This window comes from Enhydra lutris, unplaced genomic scaffold (genome assembly GCF_002288905.1).
Source record: "Enhydra lutris kenyoni isolate GAN:26980312 unplaced genomic scaffold, ASM228890v2 scaffoldscaffold23, whole genome shotgun sequence".
NCBI lineage: Eukaryota > Metazoa > Chordata > Mammalia > Carnivora > Mustelidae > Enhydra > Enhydra lutris.
The window spans coordinates 27552107-27575677 of NW_019154107.1; the positions used below are offsets into that span (position 1 = coordinate 27552107).

The 23571-nt window shown below is 43.4% G+C and overlaps 2 protein-coding genes across 2 annotated transcripts in view; one reads left to right on the forward strand and one right to left on the reverse strand.

Moving 5' to 3' along the window:
- The window catches only part of LOC111150571 (zinc finger protein 674-like), an 886492-nt gene that overhangs the window by 789224 nt on the left and 73697 nt on the right, over nucleotides 1–23571 (reverse strand). The window contains exon 5 of the mRNA XM_022508057.1: nucleotides 4063–4072. Within this exon, the coding sequence (XP_022363765.1) occupies nucleotides 4063–4072 (10 nt within the window). The remainder of the gene's footprint in view (nucleotides 1–4062; nucleotides 4073–23571) is intronic.
- Nucleotides 15044–23571, forward strand: part of LOC111150346 (zinc finger protein 157) — a 38013-nt gene continuing 29485 nt past the window's right edge. Inside the window, exons 1-2 of the mRNA XM_022507798.1 lie at nucleotides 15044–15097; nucleotides 16168–16374. Of these exons, the coding sequence (XP_022363506.1) occupies nucleotides 15044–15097; nucleotides 16168–16374 (261 nt within the window). The remainder of the gene's footprint in view (nucleotides 15098–16167; nucleotides 16375–23571) is intronic.

Here is a 23571-nt window from a genome sequence, read left to right on the forward strand (position 1 = left end):
ATCATGTTTTAATTTTGGTTTGTTTCCAGGTACTTTTGATTTCTTCTTTGATTTCTTGGTTGACCCATTCATTATTTAGTAGCATGTAGTTGTGGTTGATTTCTAGTTTCATAGCTTTGTAGTCAGAATAGAAGCATGATATGACTTTGATCTTTTTGAATTTGCTGAGACTAGTGCTCGCTTCAGCAGCACATGTACTAAAACTGAATTTGCTGAGACTTGTTGTGACCTAATATGGGATCTTTCTGGAGAATGTTCCATGCGTACTTGAAAAGAATGTGTATTCTGCTGTTTTAGGATAGAATGCTTTGAATATATCTGTGAAATCCCTCTGGTCCGGCATGTCATTCAAAGCCATTGTTTCCTTATTGATTTTGTTTGGATGTTCTGTTCATCGATGGAAGTGGTGTGTTAAAGTCCTCTACTGTTTTATTACTATAGATTAGTTTCTTTATGTTTGTTATGAACTACCTTATGTATGTGGATGCTCACATGTTGGGTGTATAAGTATTTATAATTGTCATATTTTCTTGTTGGATTTTCCCCTTTATTATTATATAGGGTCCTTCTTTGTCTCTTGTTAGAGTCTCTCTCTTTTTTTTTTTTAAACATTCTTTCTCCTGATTCACTTTTATTCTTTTTAAAAGAAGATTTTATTTATTTGTTTGTTTGTTTATTTTAGAGAGAAGAAGAGACAGACAGAGTGCATGGGCATGAGCAAGGGGAGAAGCAGAGGGGGAGGAAGGGGAAAAAATCTTGAGCAGACTCTGTGCTGGGCAGGGAGCCTGACATGGAGCTCAGTCTCATGACCCTGAGATCATGACCTGAGCCAAAACCAAGCATCAGATGTTTAACTGACTGAGCCACCCAGGTGCACCCAGTCTTCATTTTAAAGTCTATTTTTATTTTATTTTATTTTATTTATTTATTTGACAGGCAGAGATCACAAGTAGGCAGAGAGGCAGGGAGAGAGAGAGAGGAGGAAGCAGGCTCCCTGCTGAGCAGAGAGCCCGACTCAGGGCTCGATCCCAGGACCCTGGGATCATGACCCGAGCTGAAGGCAGAGGCTTTAACCCACTGAGCCACCCAGGTGCCCCAAAGTCTATTTTTTCTGAAATAAGTATTGCTACTCTAGCTTTGTTTTGACATCCATTTGCAGAATAGATGTTTCTCCACTCTCTCACTTTTAATCTGCCAGTGTCTTTAGGTCTAAAAGGAGTCACTTGTACACAGCATATACATAGGTCTTTCCTTTTTAATCCATTCTGTGACCCTGTGCTTTTTAAAGTAGGCTGCATGCCCAGCATGGAGTCCAATGCAGGGCTTGAACTCAGGACCCTGAGATCAAGACCTGAGCTGAGATCAAGAGTTGGATGCTTGGGGTGCCTGGGTGGCTCAGCTGGCTCAGCGTCTAACTTCAGCTCAGGCCATGATCCCAAGGTCCTGGGATCAAGCCCCACATGGGGGTGGGGGAGTGTCCCTGCACAGCGGGGAGCCTGCTTCTCCCTCTCCCTCTACTACTCCCCCGCTCATGCTCTCTCTCAAATAAATAAATAAAATACTTAGGAAAAAAAAACAGTTGGAGGCTTAACTGACTGAGCCACCCAGGCACCCCACACCCTATGTCTTTTGTTTGGAATGTTTAGTCCATTTACATGCAAAGTAAATTATTATTATTATTATTATTTTTTAAAGATTTTATGTATTTATTTGACAGAGAGAGCACAAGCAAGGGGAGTGGCAGGCAGAGGTAAAAGGAGAAGCAGGCTCCCCACTGAGCAGGGAGCCTGATGGGGGGAGCTGAATCCCAGGACCAGGGGATTATGACCTGAGCCAAAGGCAGACGCCTAACTGACTGAGCCACTCAGTCGGTCCCTAAGTAATTATTGATAGATAGTATTTATAATTATTTTGTTACTTGTTTTGTGGTTGTTTGTCTCCGATCCTTTCTTCTCTTTCTCTGTTTCATGGTTTGCTGGTTTTCTTTAGTGATACACTTGGATGCCTTTCTCTTTTCTTTTTCTGTGTCTATTGGTGGTTTCTGATTTGCGGTTACTATTAGGTTTTTATATAACATCTTCTGCATATAACAGTCTCTGTTAAGTTGATGGTTGCTTAGGTTTGAGCTCTATGTTTTGAAACCAGTTTAATAAGTCCTTTCCTAAGAGCCCCTGAAGGGCTGCCCAGGTCTGGGAACCCTGAACCTTCAGTGTCTCTGAGACAACAGCTGGGGTTATAAACATATAGTTGGGAACTTTCTTGCAGAGTTTGTCGTATGTTGTTTTGTCAAAGAAGTCTAGGTTATTAAACTTGTTCTGGACTTTGCCTTTGGGCCACTTCCTTTCGGCCTGGATTTGTTCCCCGGGTCTTTGTCTTTCGTGGCCTACTTTCTGGCACTAAGATCACTTTATGTCCTTCAGTCACAGAGATAGCTTCAATTAATAATGTCTCATAGGAAGGTATTAAGTGCCTTCCAGTGGAAATTCTCTAGTTCAAGGTCCTCGGAGTAGTTGCTGGGAGGCGTTCACTGGTTTTTGCCGTAAGGCCCAATCTAAACTCCCTGTGGGGCTACTGCATTGTTTGTCCCCATCGGCGCTTGTGGACTAAGAAAGAATTCCCCGAGAATGTGAACAAAAAAGCATTTATTTGAGCAATTAGACTTGCGATTCGGGAGACACAGATTCAGGTAGAAATCTAAGTTATGTTCCAAGGAAAACAAAGAGAGGGGCAAAAGCCTTGCAGTGTAGCTCTCTTTCAGGTCCCCCAGGGAAAACGGGGCCCAAAACTAGGTTAACTGGGATTCGTTGGGTTCATAGGCACAGGAAGGATCGACAATTGTTAAATCATTTTGGCTCCTTTCAAAGTGAAGTTGGGGATGACTGGGGGACAGGGGCAGGAGGGGGCCCATGGTGAAAAGTTAAGCCCAGGCTGAGCGCTTGCAGCTGGCTGAAAAGTTCAAAAAAAGTTCATGGCTTCTTCAATGAGTATGTGCATAAATTCCTCCTCCCTGATGGCCTCCTGACCCTATTTTTAAAAGAGACTCTTATCTAGGCTGGCTCGCTGTATTCTGAAATCTCTTACACGCTCCAGCTCCCGTTCTGCACCATGGGCTCCGGCAATCTTACTGATTCCCATTGAGCATGTCCAATTAACATTGCTTTGAAGGGCAGGCTTCCATGCCTTCTGGGTCACGCTGTTGGGCAGAGGAAACATTCCCCAGTCAGTTACAGTGTCCATCTCCACAATACAATTAGATTAAAAAAAAAAAAATGCAACCACTTCACATAAAGCCTCTTCAAACACAGCAATTCCCCTACAAACTTTCACCTTAATTTTATCAGCCTTTAGGTAGGAGTGGAAAAGTTCTCCCTTCTCCCCTTCTTGTTTCTTTGGCTGGTCTGATAAGTAAATTAATACAAGACCAATCAAGAGGAGAAAAACACAAGTTTAATTACCTGTATACCTCCCTTATACATGGGACAGACCAGGAAAACTGAGTAACTCCCTGCCCCCCCCCAAAAAAGATCAAAGCTATCCCTTTAAATACCACCTTGAGCTAAAGACAAAAGAAACAGAGCACAGGATACTTTGGTATAGGGTTCTTTTTTTTTTTTTTTTAAGATTTTATTTATTTAACAGAGAGAGAAAGAGATCACAAGCAGGCAGAGAGGTAGGGGAGCAGGCTCCCTGCTGAGCAGAGAGCCCGATGCGGGGCTCGATCCCAGGACCCTGAGATCATGACCTGAGCTTAAGGCAGAGGCTTAACCCTCTGAGCCATCCAGGCGCCCCTAGTGTAGGGTTCTTATGCACAGTTAAGTCACCGTCTTCTCTGTGGATAAGAATTTCTAGAGATTGAGGGGCTCCCTGCTCAGCGGGAAGCCTGCTTCTCCTCTCCCTCTCCCCCTGCTTGTGTTACCTCTCTCGCTGTCAAATAAATAAAAAAAATCTTAAAAAAAAAAAAAAAAGAATTTCTAGAGATTGAGTCATAACCCTTGTCCTGGTAAGGTAACAAAGACTCTTTTGCAAATGGATATTTCCCTTATACATGTAAATGTCTCTTACCAAATGTAACCTCTATTCAATTTTCAGAGTTTCACCTGTGTTTGCTGTTTCTTGAAAGTAAGCAGCTTAAAATAATCCCCATGCCAAAGAAGCACATTTTGGGGTGGAAAAGCATGCTCCCCTTCGCTTGCATTTCTAACCGTAGCCTCCATTAAGACTTCTTCCTTAGGTTTTGGTACTACAGCTCTGTATCTGTACGGCTTCTGTTTCAAGGAGTCTTAGAAACTTCTCCGTCCCCCGACCATTTGATCTACTCTGGTGCTAAAGGCCTTTGGCTCCTCAGAGACGGACCCAGCCACAGGACTCTGGCCCTTTTGTCAACTTTTTTTTTTTTTTTTTAAGATGTTATTTTTCAGTAATCTCTATGCCCAACGTGGGGCTTGAGCTCACAAACCCCAGATATAGTTGCAGGCTCCAGTGACCAAGCCAGCCAGGCATCCCCCCACTGGCCCCAGGGCTTTTGTCAACTTTTAACTTGATTAATTTGCCTAACCATTGATCCATGGGATTGCTGGTCAGGTTTCTTATAGGAATCTCTACCTCCTGACTTTTCAAATTGCTTCTAACTGGGGTAAATAAAGCAGAATTGTTTGAGGACCTTTGATATTGGGACACTTGCGGTGGTGGTGGGGGCGGTCCCTTCCGCCCACCCAACCTTTGGTAATAGCTTTGGTATTGCTACCTTCGGTAGTGCTGTATTAAAACCTCTGCTTTAACCCCCTCAATGTCTGTTTCATTCATCCCATCTCTTACTAACCATCTAAAGATTTCCACCCTGCTGGGACAAATCCCGTGACTCTCCCCCGTTTTGCTCCTAAATTATTTGCTTTCTTCACCCCACTTCTAAACAACTGTTAAAAAATTTTCCACCTGGTGGGGGAAGAGTCCTCGGATTGTGCCCTCGGAATCTCCCCCATTCACTTGTTAATGACCCTAATGATCATTAGCATGTGTAAGACCCGGGAGGGGAAGCTGAGACTCCAAATTCAATAAGGCTTCCGGAGCTGTTTTTCAGTTCTGCCACAATAAGGTTGTCTGCGGTGCCCCGTGAAAGGGGGCCCCTTAATCACAGCATTTATCTTGACCTGGGGAGTGAGCTGCGAGTCCTGGATCAAACCAGACATGCTCTTCCGCTCGGCAGTACTCAAAGACCACGGACGCAGCTCCTAAGGAAATGATTCTCATAATTCATTTTGGTAAAGGCTCTTCTGGAGGCTGAGGGCACCCCGATCTACAAAAGGAAACAACCCCCTCTCCCTCCAACCCCCTCCCCCCAGTTTCAGTCGTTTCCCGGCTTTGCCCATCCCCCACCTGGGTTTTTACCTTGGGGGCGGCTTTGAGGCCGGCGGCTGAAGCTTAGACTGAAATCTGAGCTTGGGCTAGCACCAGAGCCCGAGCCGCATTCTCTCGGACTTTTTGTTTAGCTAGTACAGATGACAATCACAAAGGGATTGAAGATTTGGCCTTTTACTACTTCGCTTTCTTCTTAGCTTCTCATTCTTTCCTTATGCATTCAGTGAACCAACCGCCTGCGAGTTGGATGCATTTTTAAATTTCATTGGTAATTTTTATCGTTTGTAACTGAGCACCGCATAGCTGCGGCTCTAAACCTTAAGTGACCACGTGGCCACCCCGGAATCAAACCTGCCTCATCCCCACCCCTACCCCCTTATCCTTCCCTCTCCAAACCACTTGTTTCTAGTAGCCAAGGGCCATTCTTAGCAAATCCCACGTATCTGGTACCAAACTACGTTGGGGTCCTGGACCCAATTCCAATGCGGGGGGCGGGGGGGCTTCTGACACCACAGCGGGCAATTCTGGTTCCGTTTACCCGGAGATGGCCCCAGGCTCTGCAGATTAAGGGTTCAGTCCTACAAGACTCCCCCCACCCCCACCCCGCCGCCCTCGCCCCAGCCCGCCACAGACACACTTCAGATGGCAGTCACAAGCTCAGATTACCTGTACTTCTGACCATCTGGCTACAAACCAGAGATTCTCACGACCCCTCCTTAGGCTCCATTAATTTGCTAGAGCAGGTCACATAACTCAGGAACATTTTTGTTACTAGAGTACCAGCGTTTAAAAGAAAGCCACCGGCTCCAAATTGTATCCCATAGGGTTACGACCCCAAGTCAGTAAACCAAGACTTAATACCTAACCCTAACTGCAGTTTCAACCCCCTGGTAATGTAACCTTTAACCAGTCAACCTGGGAATTTCCTGGTCAGCAATAGGAAATGTACTGAGAGACTCCTTCCATCCCCCGAAGGCAGGTGACCTTGCCTAAAACCATGGAGTCTTTGCTAATAATTTCCTTTTTCCCACTCCCTCTCTATCTTTGAAGACTTTTCCGTTTCTGTAGTCCCTCGGACTTGCTAGACGGGTTGCTGTCCAATTCAGGAGTCAATTAGTAAAGCCAATTAGATCTTCAAAATGTACTTGGTTGAATGTTTTTTTTTTAATTTTTTGTTATTTATTTAAAAGATTTTATTTATTTGTTTGAGAGAGAGAGAGAGAACGAGCTGAGAGAGGGCAGAGGGAGAGGGAGAAGCAGGCTCCCCGCTGAGCAGGAAGCCCAAAGCCAAAGCCAAAGCAGGCCTCGATCCCAGGATCCTGGGATCATGACTGGAGCCGAAGGCAGACGCTTAACTGACGGAGCCACCCACACGTCCCTTTGTTGTCATTTTTACTGAGAGCTTTTTTTTATTTTTTAACTTAAAAAATTGGGATATAGTTGACATATAACATTGTGTAAGTTTAAGGTGGATAATGTGTTGATTTGATACATTTATATATTGCAGTATGATCACTCCTGTAACATTAGCTAATACCTCCATCCTGTCGCAGTTACCCTTTCTTTCTTTATGGTGAGAACATTTAAGATCTACTCTCCTAGCAGTATTCAAGGATATTGATGTGGGGAACAGAGGCAAAAGAAAAAAAATAAATTTCTTTCCTACTTACAGCCCACTGACAAGTCCTTGAGACAGGCAGAGTGACCTTCCTCTAGGTTAATAGTTAGCTAAGGGCAAAAATCACCTTAGCATCATCCCAACCCCCCAGGATCCTGTAAATCTTCTTAACAGAAAAATTCCTTTGGAAACTTCCTTTATCTCTACCCCCTAAGATGTATCTTAGCAGTCATCCTCCAAGCATAGGCTCGCCGATATCCATCTGAAGGGTCTCATGACTAAGGTTGAACTAGACAGTAGTAAATGACCTTATCTTCAACAGCGGCCCCTCAAGGTCCAGCAAACCTTGCTTCCAAATTCCTTAGAGACTTACACTATTCCTAACTCCCTCCCAACTTGAAAGTGTAAAATCAGCCACTCCTCACAACCCCAGTGCAGCTCTTTCTGCCCATGGGGCCTGTCGCCATGCTTTAATAAAACCACCTTTTTGCACGGAAGACATCTCAAGAATTCTTGCTTGACCTTTCACTCCTGAATCCCCGAATTTTCACATCAGATATGATACCCTTAGCTATATTCATCACGCTGTGCATTAGATACCCAGAACTTATTTATCTAAGAGTTGCAGGTTTGTCCCCTTAAACAACATCTCCCCAACTCCCTCACCCAATCTGCTATCATTTAAATGGGTGTTCCCCTAGAGCTAAGGCTTTGTTTCTCTCTGGTTGCTTTCAACGTATTTTCATTGTCTTTAGTTTTCAAAAGCTTAATTATGATATATCTTGATGTGAATTTGGGGTGGGTTTATCCCATTGAGATTGCCTCAGCTCCTTGGATCTGTAGGTTTGTGTCTTTTGACAGATTTGGAACATTTCGGCAGTTATTCAAGTGTTCTTTTGGCCTTGCTTTTTGTCACCCTTCTGGAACATCTGTGATATGAATGCTAGGTGCTTTTTTTTTTTTTTTAAGATTTTATTTATTTATTTGTTAGAGAGAGAGAGAGAGAGAGAGAGCGAGCACGCAAACACAGGCAGACAGAGTGGCAGGCAGAGGAAGAGGGAGAAGCAGGCTCCCTGTCGAGCAAGGAGCCTGATGTGGGACTCGATCCCAGGACACTGGGAACATGACCTGAGCCTAAGGCAGCTGCTTAACCCGCTGAGCCACCCAGGCATCCTGAATGCTAGGTGTTTTGTTACTGTTTCTCACTTCAGTATTTCCTTCCTTCCTTCCTTCCTTCCTTTCTCTCTCTCTCTCTCTCTTTCTTCCTTTCTTCTTGTAATTGACAGAGAGAGAGAGAATGAGAGAGAACACAAGTAGGGGGAGTGGGAGAGGGAGAAGCAGTCTGCTCACTTAGCAGGGAGCACAGTGCGGGATCATGACCTGAGCTGAAGACAGATGCTTCAGGACTGAGTCACCCCGGTCTCCCATCAGTTCAATATTTTCAATCAGTTTTCTCTCTGTTGTTCAGATTGGGTTAATTCTATTGATTAGTTTTCAAATTTATTGATTCTATATTCTGTCATCTCCACTCTACTATTGAGGCCATGGTGGTGGGGGGCAGGGGGGTGGGGAGGACAAGAAGCCCCAAAATGGAGTCATCTGTGCTAAACTCATATCACCAAATAGAGACTTAGTTCCTAACCTAACTGCAGTTTCAGTCTCTCCCAGGAATGTAATATAAAACAGTCTAGAATTTCCTGGTCAGCACTAATGAGGTAATTACTTGTAGACCTCCATCACCCCTCAAAGGAAGGTGACCTTGCCTGAAACAATTCACTCCTTGCTAGTAACTTCCTCGTTCTGCCTTCTTCTACCTATAAAAATCTAATGTTTTGTACAGCTCCTCAGAGCTGTTTTTTATTGCATAGATGGGATACTGCTAGATTCATTAATGATTGAATAAAGCCAATTAGAGGTTTAAAGGTACTCAGTTCAATTTTGTTCTTTAAAAAGCCCATCCAGTGAGATTTTTATTTCTTTTATTGCATTTTTCAGTTCTATAATTGCCATTGGATTTAAAACAACAACTTCTATTTCTTTGCTGAGATTTTTCTTGTTTTTTCATTTGTTCCATGAGAACTTGCAGATTTTATAACTGTTGAAACATTTTGATGATGGCGGCTTTAAAATCCTCAGCAGATAATTGGAACATCTGGGTCATCTCCGTGTTAGCACCAGGTTTTCTTTTCTCATTCAAGTTGTGATTTTCTTTGTTCTTGGAATGATGGAGAATTTTCTATTGTATTCCAGGCATTTGTCTATGATGTTAGGAGACTCTGGGTCCTATTAAAATCTTTTATTGCCTTGTTTAGGTTTAGGATGTGGGCTTTGACCTGGTTTTTGTGCTGTAGTTCTAATAGAAGGTTTTTAAACAAAATACTTTATTTATTTATTTGTCAGAGGGAGAAAGCACAAGCAGGGGGAGCAGCAGGCAGAAGGAGAAGCAGGCTCCTCACTGAGCAGGGAGCCCGATGCAGGACTTGACCCCACAACCTTGGGATCCTGACCTGAGCTGAAGGCAGACACTTAACCAACGGAGCCACCCAGACATCCCCCCAATGGAATCTTAATTTTCAGAAAGTTTGTGGCGTGATTTTCATCTGCTTGGTCTATCTGGTGTCTCTGGGGCTTCCATTCGTCTCTGCTGGTTCTGCCTGAGGGGGTGGAAAAGATTTCTACAGGCCAGACTTCTGGGATCTCTCAGTGGTCGAAGGATGTGATGAGCTCCCCTGATCACTGCTTCATGGCTGCCCAGGCGTCTCTGTGCAGGGAAGGGGAATCTTTGGCCTGCACGTTCAAAGTGGCATCTTGGGGCACGATGCTTGTTGTGGCTGAGCCCCTTTTGCTGCTTCTGCCTGCTTGTCCCAGTGCCCCGGGTAACGTGAAGGCTTTTCCAAGTCTGGTTGCCTGGTTGGGTTCTTCTCGCTGATTGCATGCACTCGCCTTGTGCCTTCTATTGGGGGAAGGGTATCTCAGGTCTTGGGGGCTTTCAAGGGAAGGGGAGTTTTCCAGGCCTGGTGTCTTGCTGTGGCTGCCTCCCTCTTCCAGCTTCCCCCTGCTTGCCGCACTGTTGGTGGGGGAGGGCGGTCTGGGGCGCAATGGAGAAAGAAAGAACTCCTCATGGCCACTTACTGTAAGTCCATCCCCTTGTGGTTACTGGGTCTGCCTCATGTTGCCAGAGGGCCTTCCATTTGAACCTCCTTAAGCTGCCTCGTGTTCCTAGGTTGGGTGTTAGAAAATGCCTGGCCTGGGCACCTGGGCGGCTCAGTGGATTAAGCCTCTGCCTTCAGCTCAGGTCATGATCTCAGAGTTCTGGGATTGAGTCCCACATCGGGCTCTCTGCTTGGCGGGGAGCCTGCTTCTTCCTCTCTCTCTCTCTCTCTCTGTGCCTACTCGTGATCTCTCTCTGTCAAATAAATAAAATCTTCAAAAAAAAAAAAAAAAAAAGAAAATGCCTGGCCTGAGTTGCCTTCTCCTGGGATGGAGGATGGAATGTAAGATACCTTGAAGTTGTACTGTTCCTCCAGTCCTGGGATCCTAAATGAATTCACCTTCTTGGGAGCCTGGTGGTTCGGTCGGTTAAGCATCTGCCTTCGGCTCAGGTCATGATCCCAGGGTCCCAGGATCGAGTCTTGCATCTGGCTCCCTGTTCAGTGGGGAGCCTGCTTTTCCTTCTATGCTATCGCTCTCTGATGAATAAATAAATAAGATCTTTTAAAAAACAAACTCACTTTAATTTTTTTTTTAACCACCCTTCATAGTTTTCTCTGGATGCTCTCCTGTTTCATTTCTAGGGTTGATAGTTGTGCTTAGCAGGAGGGAACAGTGAGAAACGGGTCTCTGCTCTCTTGTTGTGACTGGAAAACTCTATTTTTGAACCATTAACACCTCTCAGGGCTGACCTCAGACCCAAGCTCCTGTTAATTCTTCCACCATCCTTGCTACATTGGTCTGTCCTTGAAGGTGGGCTTCTGTCAACAATCCTTCACCGTTTCCCATCTTTTATATATCTTCAACCCTGGCTTCTGTGAACTCTTCTACCATCCACACCTACCTGGTCCACAACTCAAAACCATGCGTCTCTAACTCGACCACCATCAGTGGCATATTGTCTAGAATTATGCCATTTGATATGGTAGACATGAACCACATGTGGTTATGGAATACTTAAAATGAAACTAGTGAGATTGAGAATTGAATTTTAAATGTTATTTATTTGAATTAACTAAACATTTATTTTATTTTTTAAAAAGATTTTATTTATTTATTTGACAGAGAGAGAGAGAGAGAGAGAGATCACAAGTAGACAGAACAGCAGGCAATGAGAGAGAGAGAAGCAGGCTTCCTGCTGAGCAGAGAGCCCGATGCGGGACTCCATCCCAGGACCCTGAGATCATGACCAGAGCTGAAGGCAGAGGCTTAACCCACTAAACCACAGGCACCCTTAACTAAACATTTAGTTTAGTGGCTCAGTGGGTTAAGCCTCTGCCTTCAGCTTAGGTCGTGGTCGCTGGGTCCTGGGATCGAGCCCCGCATCGGGCTCTCTGCTCCTCGGGGAGCCTGCTTCCCCCTCTCTCTCTGCCTGCCTCTCTGCCTGCTTGTGATCTCTCTCTCTGTCAAATGGATAAATAAAATCTTTTAAAAATAAAATAAAATAGATACTCAATTCAGTTATCGGAAAACTTTTCAAGTATGTTTGGACGAATTTGTGAATATTAATCTATGTTTTCAAATTTAAATGTTATGAAATCTAAATACAAATCAAGTATTTCTGGTGGAAATTTAGTATTCAAACTGAGGCATATTGTTAAGTGTAAAATACACATCTGATTTCGCAGACTTATTTACAACAAAAAGGATGCCAAATATCTCATCGGCAGTTTTAAAAACTGATTACAAGTCGAAATGATGTTTTGGATATGTAGTTTAAATAAAATACATCATGACATTTCGTTTGTTTCTTTTTCTTCCTAATGTGTCACCTGTCTGCAGCCCCTCATGCTGTTTCCTCCTCCCCTTCCACTTGAGTTGGACATGGAGGCTTGTTGTTTTTCATCAAAGCAATTTAGATTCTCCAGGCAACAGAGAAAGGCTTCATTCTTATGGATATAATTTGGTACAGCAAAGTTATTTCTGCATAGTGACAGGGATGTTCACATTTCATTGGCCATGGAAACTAAAGCCCGCCTCCCCCACGGAGTCATTGGCCAGCTGCATCCTCTGTCCAGAGCAGCCCCAGGCTTTGCCCCCACCCCTCACACAGCATCAGGTATCTACACCCCCTCAGACGGGCCTTTCCCCTCCCTGCATTGGACAATAGGGACTTCTGGTTTACAGACCTAGCAGCCTTATTTGAGTGGGGAGGCCAGAGCCTCCTATGCTCAGCCATTCCCTAACTGCGCTTTCTGTCTACAGCTTCTCAGGTGTCCCTTTGGCTGGCTCATTTCTCATGGCATTGGTACTCAGCACATAGCAACAGGAGCTTCACCTTAGTAACAGGCTGCTGCTTCAGCTCATTGGCCACCAGGAACTAGACCCTACGTCTCTTACACAGCCATTGGCCAGCTGTACCATTTATCTACAACCCAAAGACTTGGTCTAGATTCAAATTGCTGGCTTCTGTTAACTCTTCCGCCACCACTGCTCATCGAGCTGGCCCTTGAACTTGGTCATTTGTTATCTAATCCACCACCAACGACCTTCTTGTCAAAATCTAAACTCTGGGCCCCTTTTAACATTTCTACCTCCTCTGGACCAATTTCTAACCCCATCTAATATTGTTCTAGTCTGACTTAGAGCTCTGATAACTTTCAACCATTAGTGCTTTTCTGACATGGTTTAGCCTTCAGCCTTCAATTAATTATTCCTCCACCAATGCCCCTTTGATCCGAAGCTTCAATTCAGGTCTGTTAAATATTCCACCATCAGTGTATACCAGGACTGATCTCAAACGTGACCTCTGAACCCTTCCAACATTAATGACCTTGATAAAGCCTACCTCATAAAGACCACCAGGGTCCCATCCATAGTCTTGACATTAATGGGCCTATTAACTTGCTGCTGCAAGGGAGACCACACACCATAAGGACTGCGAGGGAATCTCACCTAGGGCAGACAACTTGTTCAAGTTTGTCTGGGACTTTCCTGGTTTCAGCATTGATTGTCCCTTGGCCCAGTAAATCCCTCAGTTTTAGGCAAGCAAGGATGGTCGATCACCTTAGACTTTGCAAACAAAGGAGGAAATGGGATTACTATAGGGTTTTGGGAAAGAGTTGAGTTAAGTTAAACCTTAAATGAGGAACACCTGGGCGGTCAGCTCAGGTCATGATTTGGGGTCCTGGGCTCGAGCCCCACTTCAGGCTCTCTGTTCAGCAGGGAAGCCTGCTTCGCCCTCTGCCTGCCACTAAACCTGCATGTGCCTGTACACTCTCCCTCTGACAAGTAAGTAAATAAAACCTTAAAAAAAATTTTCAGTGAAGCAGGGTTTTGATTAGCCCAAAGCAAAGCAAGTTGGTATATAAAAGAGTCAATGTTAAGTCTGGACTGTGAAATGGATTCAGGGGCCTTTTTATTTGGAAACACTTAAGTAAAAATATATATGACATGTTCACTCCAGATGCCCCTTATTTGAGCCTCTGAAGCTGGGCTGGAAATTGAGGTTGCTCCTCTATGTCAAAGTGACTTGGATCCTCCAGGCAGAGTAGGATGTTTTATTCTTACTGATATAATTTCAAATAGCAAAGTTTCTGATAGTCTATGATTTTAGAGAAGTTTTCTTAGCAGGACCAGGACTAGGGTGAGTCACCTCCAAACGCAAAATTTAAGGGGGCATGAAAAAAAACTCAGTAATCAAGATAAATATCATTCAGTGTAATGTTTTCTTTTTTTAAAAATTAATTAGTTAGAGAGAGCACAAGCAGGGGGAGCGGCAGGCAGAGGGAGAAGGAGAAGCAGGTTCCCTGCTGAGCAAAGAGCCCAGTATAGGGTTTGATCCCAGACCCTGGGATCATGACCGGCTTAACTGACTGAGCCAGCCAGGTGCCCCAGTGCAATGTTTTCAAAAGTCAAAATTAATGCAAAAATCCATGATGAACAAAATACCAAAACTTTAAATGTTTATATTGTTATCTATTGCTGCACAACCAATTACTCTTAAACGTAAAGGTTTAAACAACAAACATTTATTATCTCACAGTGTCTGTGGGGTTAAGAACTTGGGAGAGGCTTGGGTTCAAGATTCTGTTTCAGGGTCTCTAACTGAGGTTATAGTTAAAGTTGTTGCCTGGGGCTGTAGTCCTTGAGGCTGGAGTCTGGCTCATTCATATGGCTATAGGCTAGAGGCCTCAGTTCCTCACTGGTTACTGGTAGGTGTGCTTGGCATACGGGCCTCTCCAAAGGCTGCCTGCCTTAGTGTCATTATGACACAGCAGCTGGTTTCTCCCAGAATGAGTGATATGAGGGATGAAGAGAGACAGAGAGAGAAAGAGAAAGAGAGAACACATGGAAGCCCCAGTCTTTTATAGTCTGTTCTCCGAGGTGACAAACCCATCTCTTCTGAATTGGAACCCTGGGCCTCCATTAACAATTCCCTGTCTCTACCTTAGGAAAATACGAACTTTCAACATCCTCAATCTCCCTGGTTTGATCTAAAAACATCTGTTAATGATTTTGCCAGAAATCACCCTCTTGTTTTACTGACCATAAGCCCAGCCTCGGGAGCAATCTTCTACCATGAATGAACTTGTACATTTGATGGTCCTCAGGGCCAGTTCTTGAACTTGGGCCTCTGTTATCCTTCAGACATAATTTCCTCTCAGGTTTGAGCTGGAACCCAGTCATCTGTGACCTATGTCTGTTTTGGAGGTCTAATCCAAAGGACATTGATGGTAGAAAAGTCAACCTTGGTCCAATAGTTGAGATACAGACCAGAGAGGTATTGATAGTGGAAAATTAACAAATGCCTACTCTCTCAGTCTACAAAAAGGGGCACATATGGTAAATGAATTAACAGCATCTTGGATTCATGGTCAAAATACAGAGATACTAATGATGAAATGATTAATAGAGCACATGAATTTAGATCAAGAGTGCAACAAGGTGTTGGTAGAGTTGAAAAAGATCCAGGTTTGAGATCAGCCCAGGAGGCACTGATGGTAGAAGTTAGCACAGTCCAGGATCTGAGATGTTGCCCAAAAGTCATGACAAGAATATTTTGGAAATTTCTGTAGAAGTGTGTGTGCTACAATAATATTCTCACATTTGCTACTCTTTCTTCCACTCAGTTCACAAATACTGAGAGGGTGACACTCTAACTCTCCTGATTGTTGTGCTGAGACCCAGGCAGAGGGTCTGAATGTTCCTAGGGGACCCAGCAATCCATGCCCAAGCTTAGCTAGGGCCTACCTGTTGTGTCTGAAATGCCTTCAACAGGGCAAAGAGCCTTCTACCTCTTGTCAGAGAAGGCCTGCAGGAAGGGTATATGTAGGAGTAGGTTTTGAAGAATGTTTAGATTAGGAGTTCGGAGGTGAAGAACACGTAGAATTCTCTCTTCTCTCCCAAGAGTACATAGTAGCTCCTAAAGTCCCATGTAAGAGAGGTTATGAGGCTGCAAACTGGTTGACAGGAGGAGTTAGGGGCGTGTTTCCGACATGTATTTTCGGGGACAGTATGCTTACTATGCTTTTAAAATATTTTTCTATTGGCTATTTGCTTAAAAATATTAGTTGTCTATATCAAAGGTTATTATTATTATTATTATTATTTCTAGCCACTATCATTTTAGTGGGCGTTAATGGCAGTAATGGAGACTGAGGTGGTTTCAATTCCCTTCTACACCAATTCCAGCACATCAAAATAATGTATCACTATGATTCCTCCCCACTCTTCTCCAGTGGTATCACCCAGGAGGGGATCAACAATAACCTGACTTCCCCCACCTCTTCCCAGGAGTATCTCCAAGGAGAAAACTGTACCACACCGACTCCTTCCCTCTCCTGCCCCGTGGGATCTGCCGGGGGGGGGGGGGGGGGGGAGACTGTGCCATTTTAATTTCTCCTTTCCTCCGAGTGACATCTTCCCGGAGGAAACTAATCCTGTTCTTTCTCCTCTCCCCAGTGGTGTCTCCCTTAGAGATAAGGTCACATCTCCCCTGCCCCCGGCGCCTCCGCTTCTGTAAACTTTGCACAGACCTATAGAAACCAGTTCCAAAGACCAACTCCTCCCGGAAGCTTGCCCTGAACAACGCCCCCCGCCCCCTCCTTCGGTGGAACAGCCCACTGTACGGAATTGGCGCTAAGATGGCGGCCTCCATGGAGGAAAGCCTCGGCACAGCCATGTTCCTCGCCCAACAACGCCACTCGTGGACAAAGTCCCTGCAGATCCGTAACTGCACCTTGCTCAGAGTGAGTAGACCACACAGCATCACAGCCATTCCGATGTGTGCGAGACCAACACCACAGAAGGGGCACTGTCAGGGGTGAGGACAGGAAACGGAAGTGGCCCTCAGAGGACGTTTAAGTCTTGTTGGCGCGCGGCGCTAAAGCGAGTGCACGAGGTTTTAAGGCGTGACAGTCATCAGTGATTTTGAGGTGATGGCTTTGTTGGCTTTTGGGAATGACGAATTGTCAGTTTGTAAGGTCCATTGGTGGGGAGTTGCAGAATGTGGTGAATGGGAATCTGTGCAGGTCAGGGATGGGGGTTTCTGGGATAGTCAGTTTTTAGATTCCTTGCTGCATCTTGTTGTCAAATCTTAATAGAGTGTGTTTAGGTTTTTTCCTTATCAGTCTCCCCAGAGGCGTGCTAATCTTACTAGTCTTTCCAAAGAACCAACTTTTGGCCTTGTCGATCCTCTCTGATGTACCTTTGTTTTCTATTTCTGTAATTTCTGCTCTTATCTGTACCACTAATTTAACTTTTTAAATTGGATATTAATTCATTAATGTTCAGCCTTTCTTCTTTGTTAAAAACCATTTAGAACATGAATTTCTCTTTAAGAATCTCTTTACCTGCATTCCACAAAATTTTACATACACCATCTTATTACTACTGAGATTTGTGTTTCTTTTCTATTATTTATATTACCTTAATAAAATGCATTTTGGAAGGGTTGACATTTTTATTACATCTTATCCAAGGATATGGTATATCTGTGTGACTATTTTATATTTGTCAATTTTTTTAATTGTAGAAGTCCAATTCCTTAAATACATTTTGTGTATTTCTTGCTGTCATTAGTAATGGTTTTTTTTTCCCCATTTTTATATGATCACTGCTGTTGTAGAGGGAAAACTATCTGCTCTTATAATTTTATCTGGTATCCAGCCCCTTTTCAAATTGCCCTATGAATGCTAGTAGTGTCTGTGTTTTCTTTGTATAAAATCATATCATTGGCAAAAGAAAGCCACATTTCCATTTCCTTGCAATATCCATTCTTACTGTTTCATCTTCCTTGGTGTGAGCTAGAGCCAGCAAAACAATTGTGAGTTCTATTAGACATCCCTATCTTGTTGATAATTTTAATGGCAATAGCTTCTTCATTTTACTTTTTAGCATAATAGTCCAGGGCTGTGTTTTGTAAATGATTTTTGTCGTATTTAAATGGGTTACATCTTCCCTAACTTTAGCTGGAGTTCTATTGGTAATGTCTCCTGAATAGTGTCAAATGCTTTTCTGGTATAAGTTAATAGCAACATGCCCCCCCATTTGTTGATTAATAAATATTATTAATGTGGAACCGTCTTCTGGAAAGAAGAGGCTAAGAGCTTCCTGTAGAAGAATTTAAGAGGGATTTTTCACCCTAAAATGGAAAAATAATTGAAGAGGGCAGAAGAGATACCTTTCATTCAGATTACCAGGTTTCCAAGTTTCCTGTCAGTCACCCCTCAGGTCCCCATCGACTTTAGCACCATTTGCTGCCCCAATTCTGCCCTCCCTGCAAACTCAGGTCCACCTTGAACCTAGAATTGAGGAATAGGCTGGCTAGGTAAGGTGTGAAGCTCCCTGTGGAGCCACCCCAGAATAAAGGCCTCTGAGGTCATTCATTTGACTTCAGATATCTTGATCATTTTCATAATCCGCCCTAACGCTCAGAGTGGGGGTTGCTGAACTTTGTGGTGTAAATGCGGAATGACACTGATCACACGGATGCTGTCCTTTTAGGATTTCTTGGTGTCTCTGTGGAGCTGTTGAGGTTTCTCCTTACTGGAGGCTGCGGGATCTTCCATTCATTCTGACCGCAGCCCATATACCGACTCCCCTCCAGCTTTGGAAGGTGGGCTGAGACCCAGGGTGAACATGTCAGCTAATAGGAAATCACCCCAGAGGTTCCCTGCTCTGGTTCCAGGACTGCCTGGCAGATCATTTGAGGTAAGGAGGAGGAGCCTACTTTAAAATTTTTTCTTTTTTTTAAGATAAATTTTTAAATTTTGAGATAATTGTAGATTCCAACGCAATGTACCATTTACCCAGTTTCCTCTAACGGGAACATCATGCAAAAGCCTTGGTATAGTATCACAACTAGGATATTGACATAGGGAACATTTCCATCATGACAAGGACCCCTCATCTTGCCTTTTAATAGACACAACCACTTCCCTCCTCCCCCACTCCCTCCTTAACTCCTGGCCATCACTGAGCTATAAGTTTGTCGTTTCAGGCATGACATATAAATGGAATAATACAGTATGTAACTTTTTGGGACTGGCTTTTTTTACACAGCATAATTCTCTGGAGATTCATGCAGATTATTGGGTATATGAATAGCTTGTTCCTTTTTATTGCTGAATAGTATTCCCTGGTATCAATGTACCACAGTTGGCTTAACCATCCTCTTGTTGAAGGACATCTTGGCTGTTTCCAGTTGGGGGCTATTATGAATAAAGATGCTATGATTTTTTGTGTAAGGATTTTGTATGAGACGAATGCATGTGAATGCAATGGCTAGATTGTATGCTGAGTGCATTTCAAACAATTGACTTAATTTTTTTTTTTACTACAACTTTAGATTTATAGAATAATTGAGAAAATAGTACATGTAGTTCCATGTACCACTCTCTGTCTCCTCCATAGTTTCCCCATGATTAATATCTTGCATTCGTGTAGTACATTGGTTACAATGAACTAATATTGTTATTAATTATAGTTATTAATACCCTGTTATTAATTATAGTCTATAGTAAGGTTCATTCTTTGTGTTGCGCATTCTTTAAGTTTTGACAAATGCGTAATAACATATATTCGCCATTACAGTTTCATACGGAACAGTTTTGTCTGTGCCTCAGCTGTTCATCCTTTCTCTCCCTAGGCTTGAACCTCTGTTTTTTTTTTGTTTTATTGTCTCTATATAGTCTTACCTCTTTTAAGGTGTCATATAGTGGGACTCATACAGTCTACAGCCTTTTCAGATTAGCCTCTATCACTCAGCAGTTTGCATTTTATTTATTTATTTTATTTTTAAATTTTTTTAAAGATCTTTATTTATTTTTTTGACAGAGAGAGAGGCAGAGAGAGGGAACACAAGCAGATGAGTGGGAAAGGGAGAGCAGGCTTCCCGCTGAGCAAGGAGCCCGATGTGGGACTCGATCCCAGGACCCCAGGATCATGACCTGAGCCGAAGGCAGATGCTTAACGACTGAGCCACCCAGGCGCCCAGCAATTTGCATTTTAGCTTCCTCCATGTCTTCTTGTGGCTTTATATCTCATTTATTTTTATCACTGAATAATATTCCAGCATATGGATGTACCACAATTTGCTTATCCATTCACCTATCGAAGGACATCTTAGTTGTTCCCAGTTTGGGGCAATTATGAATAAAGCTGCTATAAACATTTATATACAGGTTTTTGTGTGGACATATGTCTTCAGTTCACATGGATAAATAAGTAGGAGTGCAATTTTGGGTCATACGGTAAAACCGGCTTTGCAAGAAACTGTCAAACTGTCTTCCTAAGTTCTTGACCATTTTACATTCAAACCAGCAATGAACGAGAACATTCCTGTTGTTCCATATCCTTGTCAGCATTTGGTATTGTTGGGTTTTTGGATTGTAACCATTCTAATAGGGGTATGATGGTATCTCATCATTGTTTTGATTTATAATTCCCTAATGGAAAATGATGTTGAACATAGTTGTACATGTTCATTTGCCATCTGTGTATTTTCTTTGGTCAAATGTCTATTCAGAACTTTTTTCCTTTTTTTTTTTTTAAAGATTTATTTATTTATCTGAGAGGGGGCATCTGGGTGGCTTAGTCCTTTGGGTGTCTGCCTTTGGCTCAGGTCATGATCTCAGGTTCTGGGATCGAGCCCTGTGTTGGGCTCCCTGCTCAGTGGGGAGTCTGCTTCTCCCTCTCTCTCTACCCTTCCCCACTGCTTGTGTGCTCTCTTTCAAATAAATAAATAAATAAACAAACACAGTATTTTTGAAAGTAAGATTTATTTATTTATTTGAGAGAGAAAGAGCGCATGCGAGTACACACATGCACACAGCGTGCAAGTTGGGGAGTGGGAGGGAGGGAGGGAGATGAACAAGCAGATTCACACTGAACATGAAGCCTGACTTGGGGCTCGATCTCATGACCCTGAGATCATGACCTGAGCTGAAATCAAGAGTCAGATGCTTAACTGACTGAGCCACCCAGGAGCCCTGGATCTATTTCCTTTCTGTTTGTTCCACTGATATATTTGTCTATTCTTCACCCATACCATGCTCTTCATCTATCTATCTATCTATTTATTTATTTTGTTTTAGATTATTTATTTATTTGACACAGAGAGAGAGAGATCACAAGTAGGCAGAGAGGCAGGCAGTGGGGGGAGGGTAGCAGGCTCCCCGCTGAGCAGAGAGCCCGATGTGGGGCTCGATCCCAGGACCCTGAGACCATGACCTTAGCCAAAGGCGGAGGCTCAACCCACTGAGCCACCCAGGTACCCCTACCATGCTCTTTTTTTATTGAGGTCTCATTGACTTACAACATTATATTAATTTCAGGAGTACAACATGTGTACACCTGAACATATGTAAATATGTATAACATATGTACAACATAATCAATCTATATTTGCATGTGTTACAAAATGATCACCACAATAAGGCTAGTTAACATCCATCACCATGTACAGTTGTAGAATTTTTTCTTGTGATGAGAACTTTTAAGATTTACTCATAGCAACTTTTAAATATGCAATACAGTATAATTACCTATAGTTGCCATGTTGTACATTACATCCCCATGACTTTTTTTATAACTGTAAATTTGTATTTTTTTTAAAGATTTTATTTATTTATTTGACAGACAGAGATCACAAGCAAGCAGAGAGACAGGCAGAGAGAGAGAGAGGGGGAAGCAGGCTCCCCGCTGAGCAGAGAGCCCAATGCGGGGCTCGATCCCAGGACCCTGGGATCATGACCTGAGCCAAAGGCAGAGGCTTTAACCCACTGAGCCACCCAGGCACCCCTAAGTTTGTATTTTTTGACTCCCTTCACCCATTTGGCTCTTTTTTAAGAATTTTATTTTATTTTTTCAGTGTTCCACAATTCATTGTTTATGCACCACACCCATTGCTCCATGTAGCACATGCCCTCCATAATATCCACCACCAGGATCACCCAACCCCCTACCCCCCTCCCTTCTAAAACCCTCAGTTTGTTTCTCAGAGTCCATAGTCTCTCGTGATTCGTCTCCCCCTCCGATTTCCCCCAACTCCCTTCTCCTCTCCATCTCCCCATGTCCTCCATGTTATTCCTTATGCTCCACGAGTAACTGAAACCATATGATAATTGACTCTCTCTGCTTGATTTATTTCACTCAGCATAATCTCCTCCAGTCCCGTCCATGTTGATACAAAAGTTGGGTATTCATCCTTTCTGATGGAGGCATAATGCCTAACTCTTATCGCCACATCTGGTAACCGCCAATCTTTCTCTGTACTGTGAGCTTGGTGGTGGTTGTTGTTGTTGTTGTTTTTCGATCCCTCATATATGTGAGATCATACAGGATTTTTCTTTCTCTGACTTATTTCCCTTAGCATAATGCCTTCAGGATCCATCCATATTCTTGCAAATGGCAATATGTCCCCATTCTTTTACGGCTGAATAATATTCTATTGTGTGTACACACACACACCATATTTTCTTTATTCATTCATCTGTTGATGGACGCTTGGATAGTTTCCATATCTTGGCTATTATAAATAATGTGGCAGTGAACATGGGGTGTATATATTTCTTTGTTAGTGTGTTTTTCCTTTGGATAAATACTCAGAAGTGGAATTGCTGGATGATATGATAGTTCTATATTTAATTTTTTGAGGAACCTACATACTGTTTTCCATAGTGGCTATACCAGTTGCTATTCCTATCAGCAGTGCACAAGGGTTCCCTTTTCTTTACATCCTCACCAACTTGTGTGTTTGATACTAGCTGTTCTGGCAGGTGTGGGGTGATATGTCATTGTGGTTTTGGTTTGCCTTTCTCCAATGATTAGATTAGTGATTTTTTTCAAGTAGGCTTCATGCTCAGCGTGGGGCTTGAACTCACAACCCTGAGATCAAGTGTCGCATGCCCTACCTACTGAGCCAGCCAGGTGCCCCTAAATTAGTGATGTTGAGCATCTTTTATGTACTCGTTGGCTGTCTGCATATCTTCTTTGGAAAACTGCCCGTTTAGATCCTCTGGCCAATTTTTTTAAAGATTTTATTTGTTTATTCGAGAGAGTGAGAGAGCGAGAGCTAGAAAGAGAGAGAGAGAGAGCATGAATGGTGGGGAGGGACGGAGGCAGAGGGAGAAGCAGGGAGAAGGCAGAGGCAGAGGGAGAAGCAGGCTCCCTGGGCTTGATCCCAGGACCCTGGGATCATGACCTAAACCAAAGGCAGACACTTAACCAACTGAGTCACCCAGGCGTGCCCCCCCCCCCCGCCTATTTTTATTTTTTAAAATATTTTATTTATTTGACAAACAGAGATCACAAGTAGGCAGAGAGGCAGGCAGAGAGAGAGGGGGAAGCAGGCTCCCCACTGAGCAGAGAGCCCGATGCAGGGCTCGATCCCAGGACCCTGAGGTCATGACCTGAGCTGAAGGCAGAGGCTTAACCCACTGAGCCACCCAGGGGCCCCTGCCTATTTTTAAATCAGATTGTTTTTTGCTATTGAGTCATATGGATTTTTTATAAATTTTTGGATATTAGCCTCTTACCAGATACATGATTTACAAATATTTTCTACCCTTTGGTAGGTTGTCTTTTCATTTAGTTGAGGTTTCCTTTGCTGTGCAGAAGCTTTTTAGTTTGATGTAGTTCTACTTGTTTACTTTTGCTTTTGTTGCCTTTGCTTTTGGTATCAAATCCAAAAAATCATCACCAAGACTGATGTCAGGGAGCTTACTGCCTATATTTTCTTAGAGTTTGATGGTTTGAGGTCTTAGGTTCAAGTCTTTAATCCATTTTTTTTAAAAGATTTTATTTATTTATTTGTCAGAGAGAGAGAGAGGGAGAGAGAGCAAGCACAGGCAGACAGAATGGCAGGCAGAGGCAGAGGGAGAAGCAGGCTCCCTGATGAGCAAGGAGCCCGATGTGGGACTCGATCCCAGTGTCCTGGGATCGAG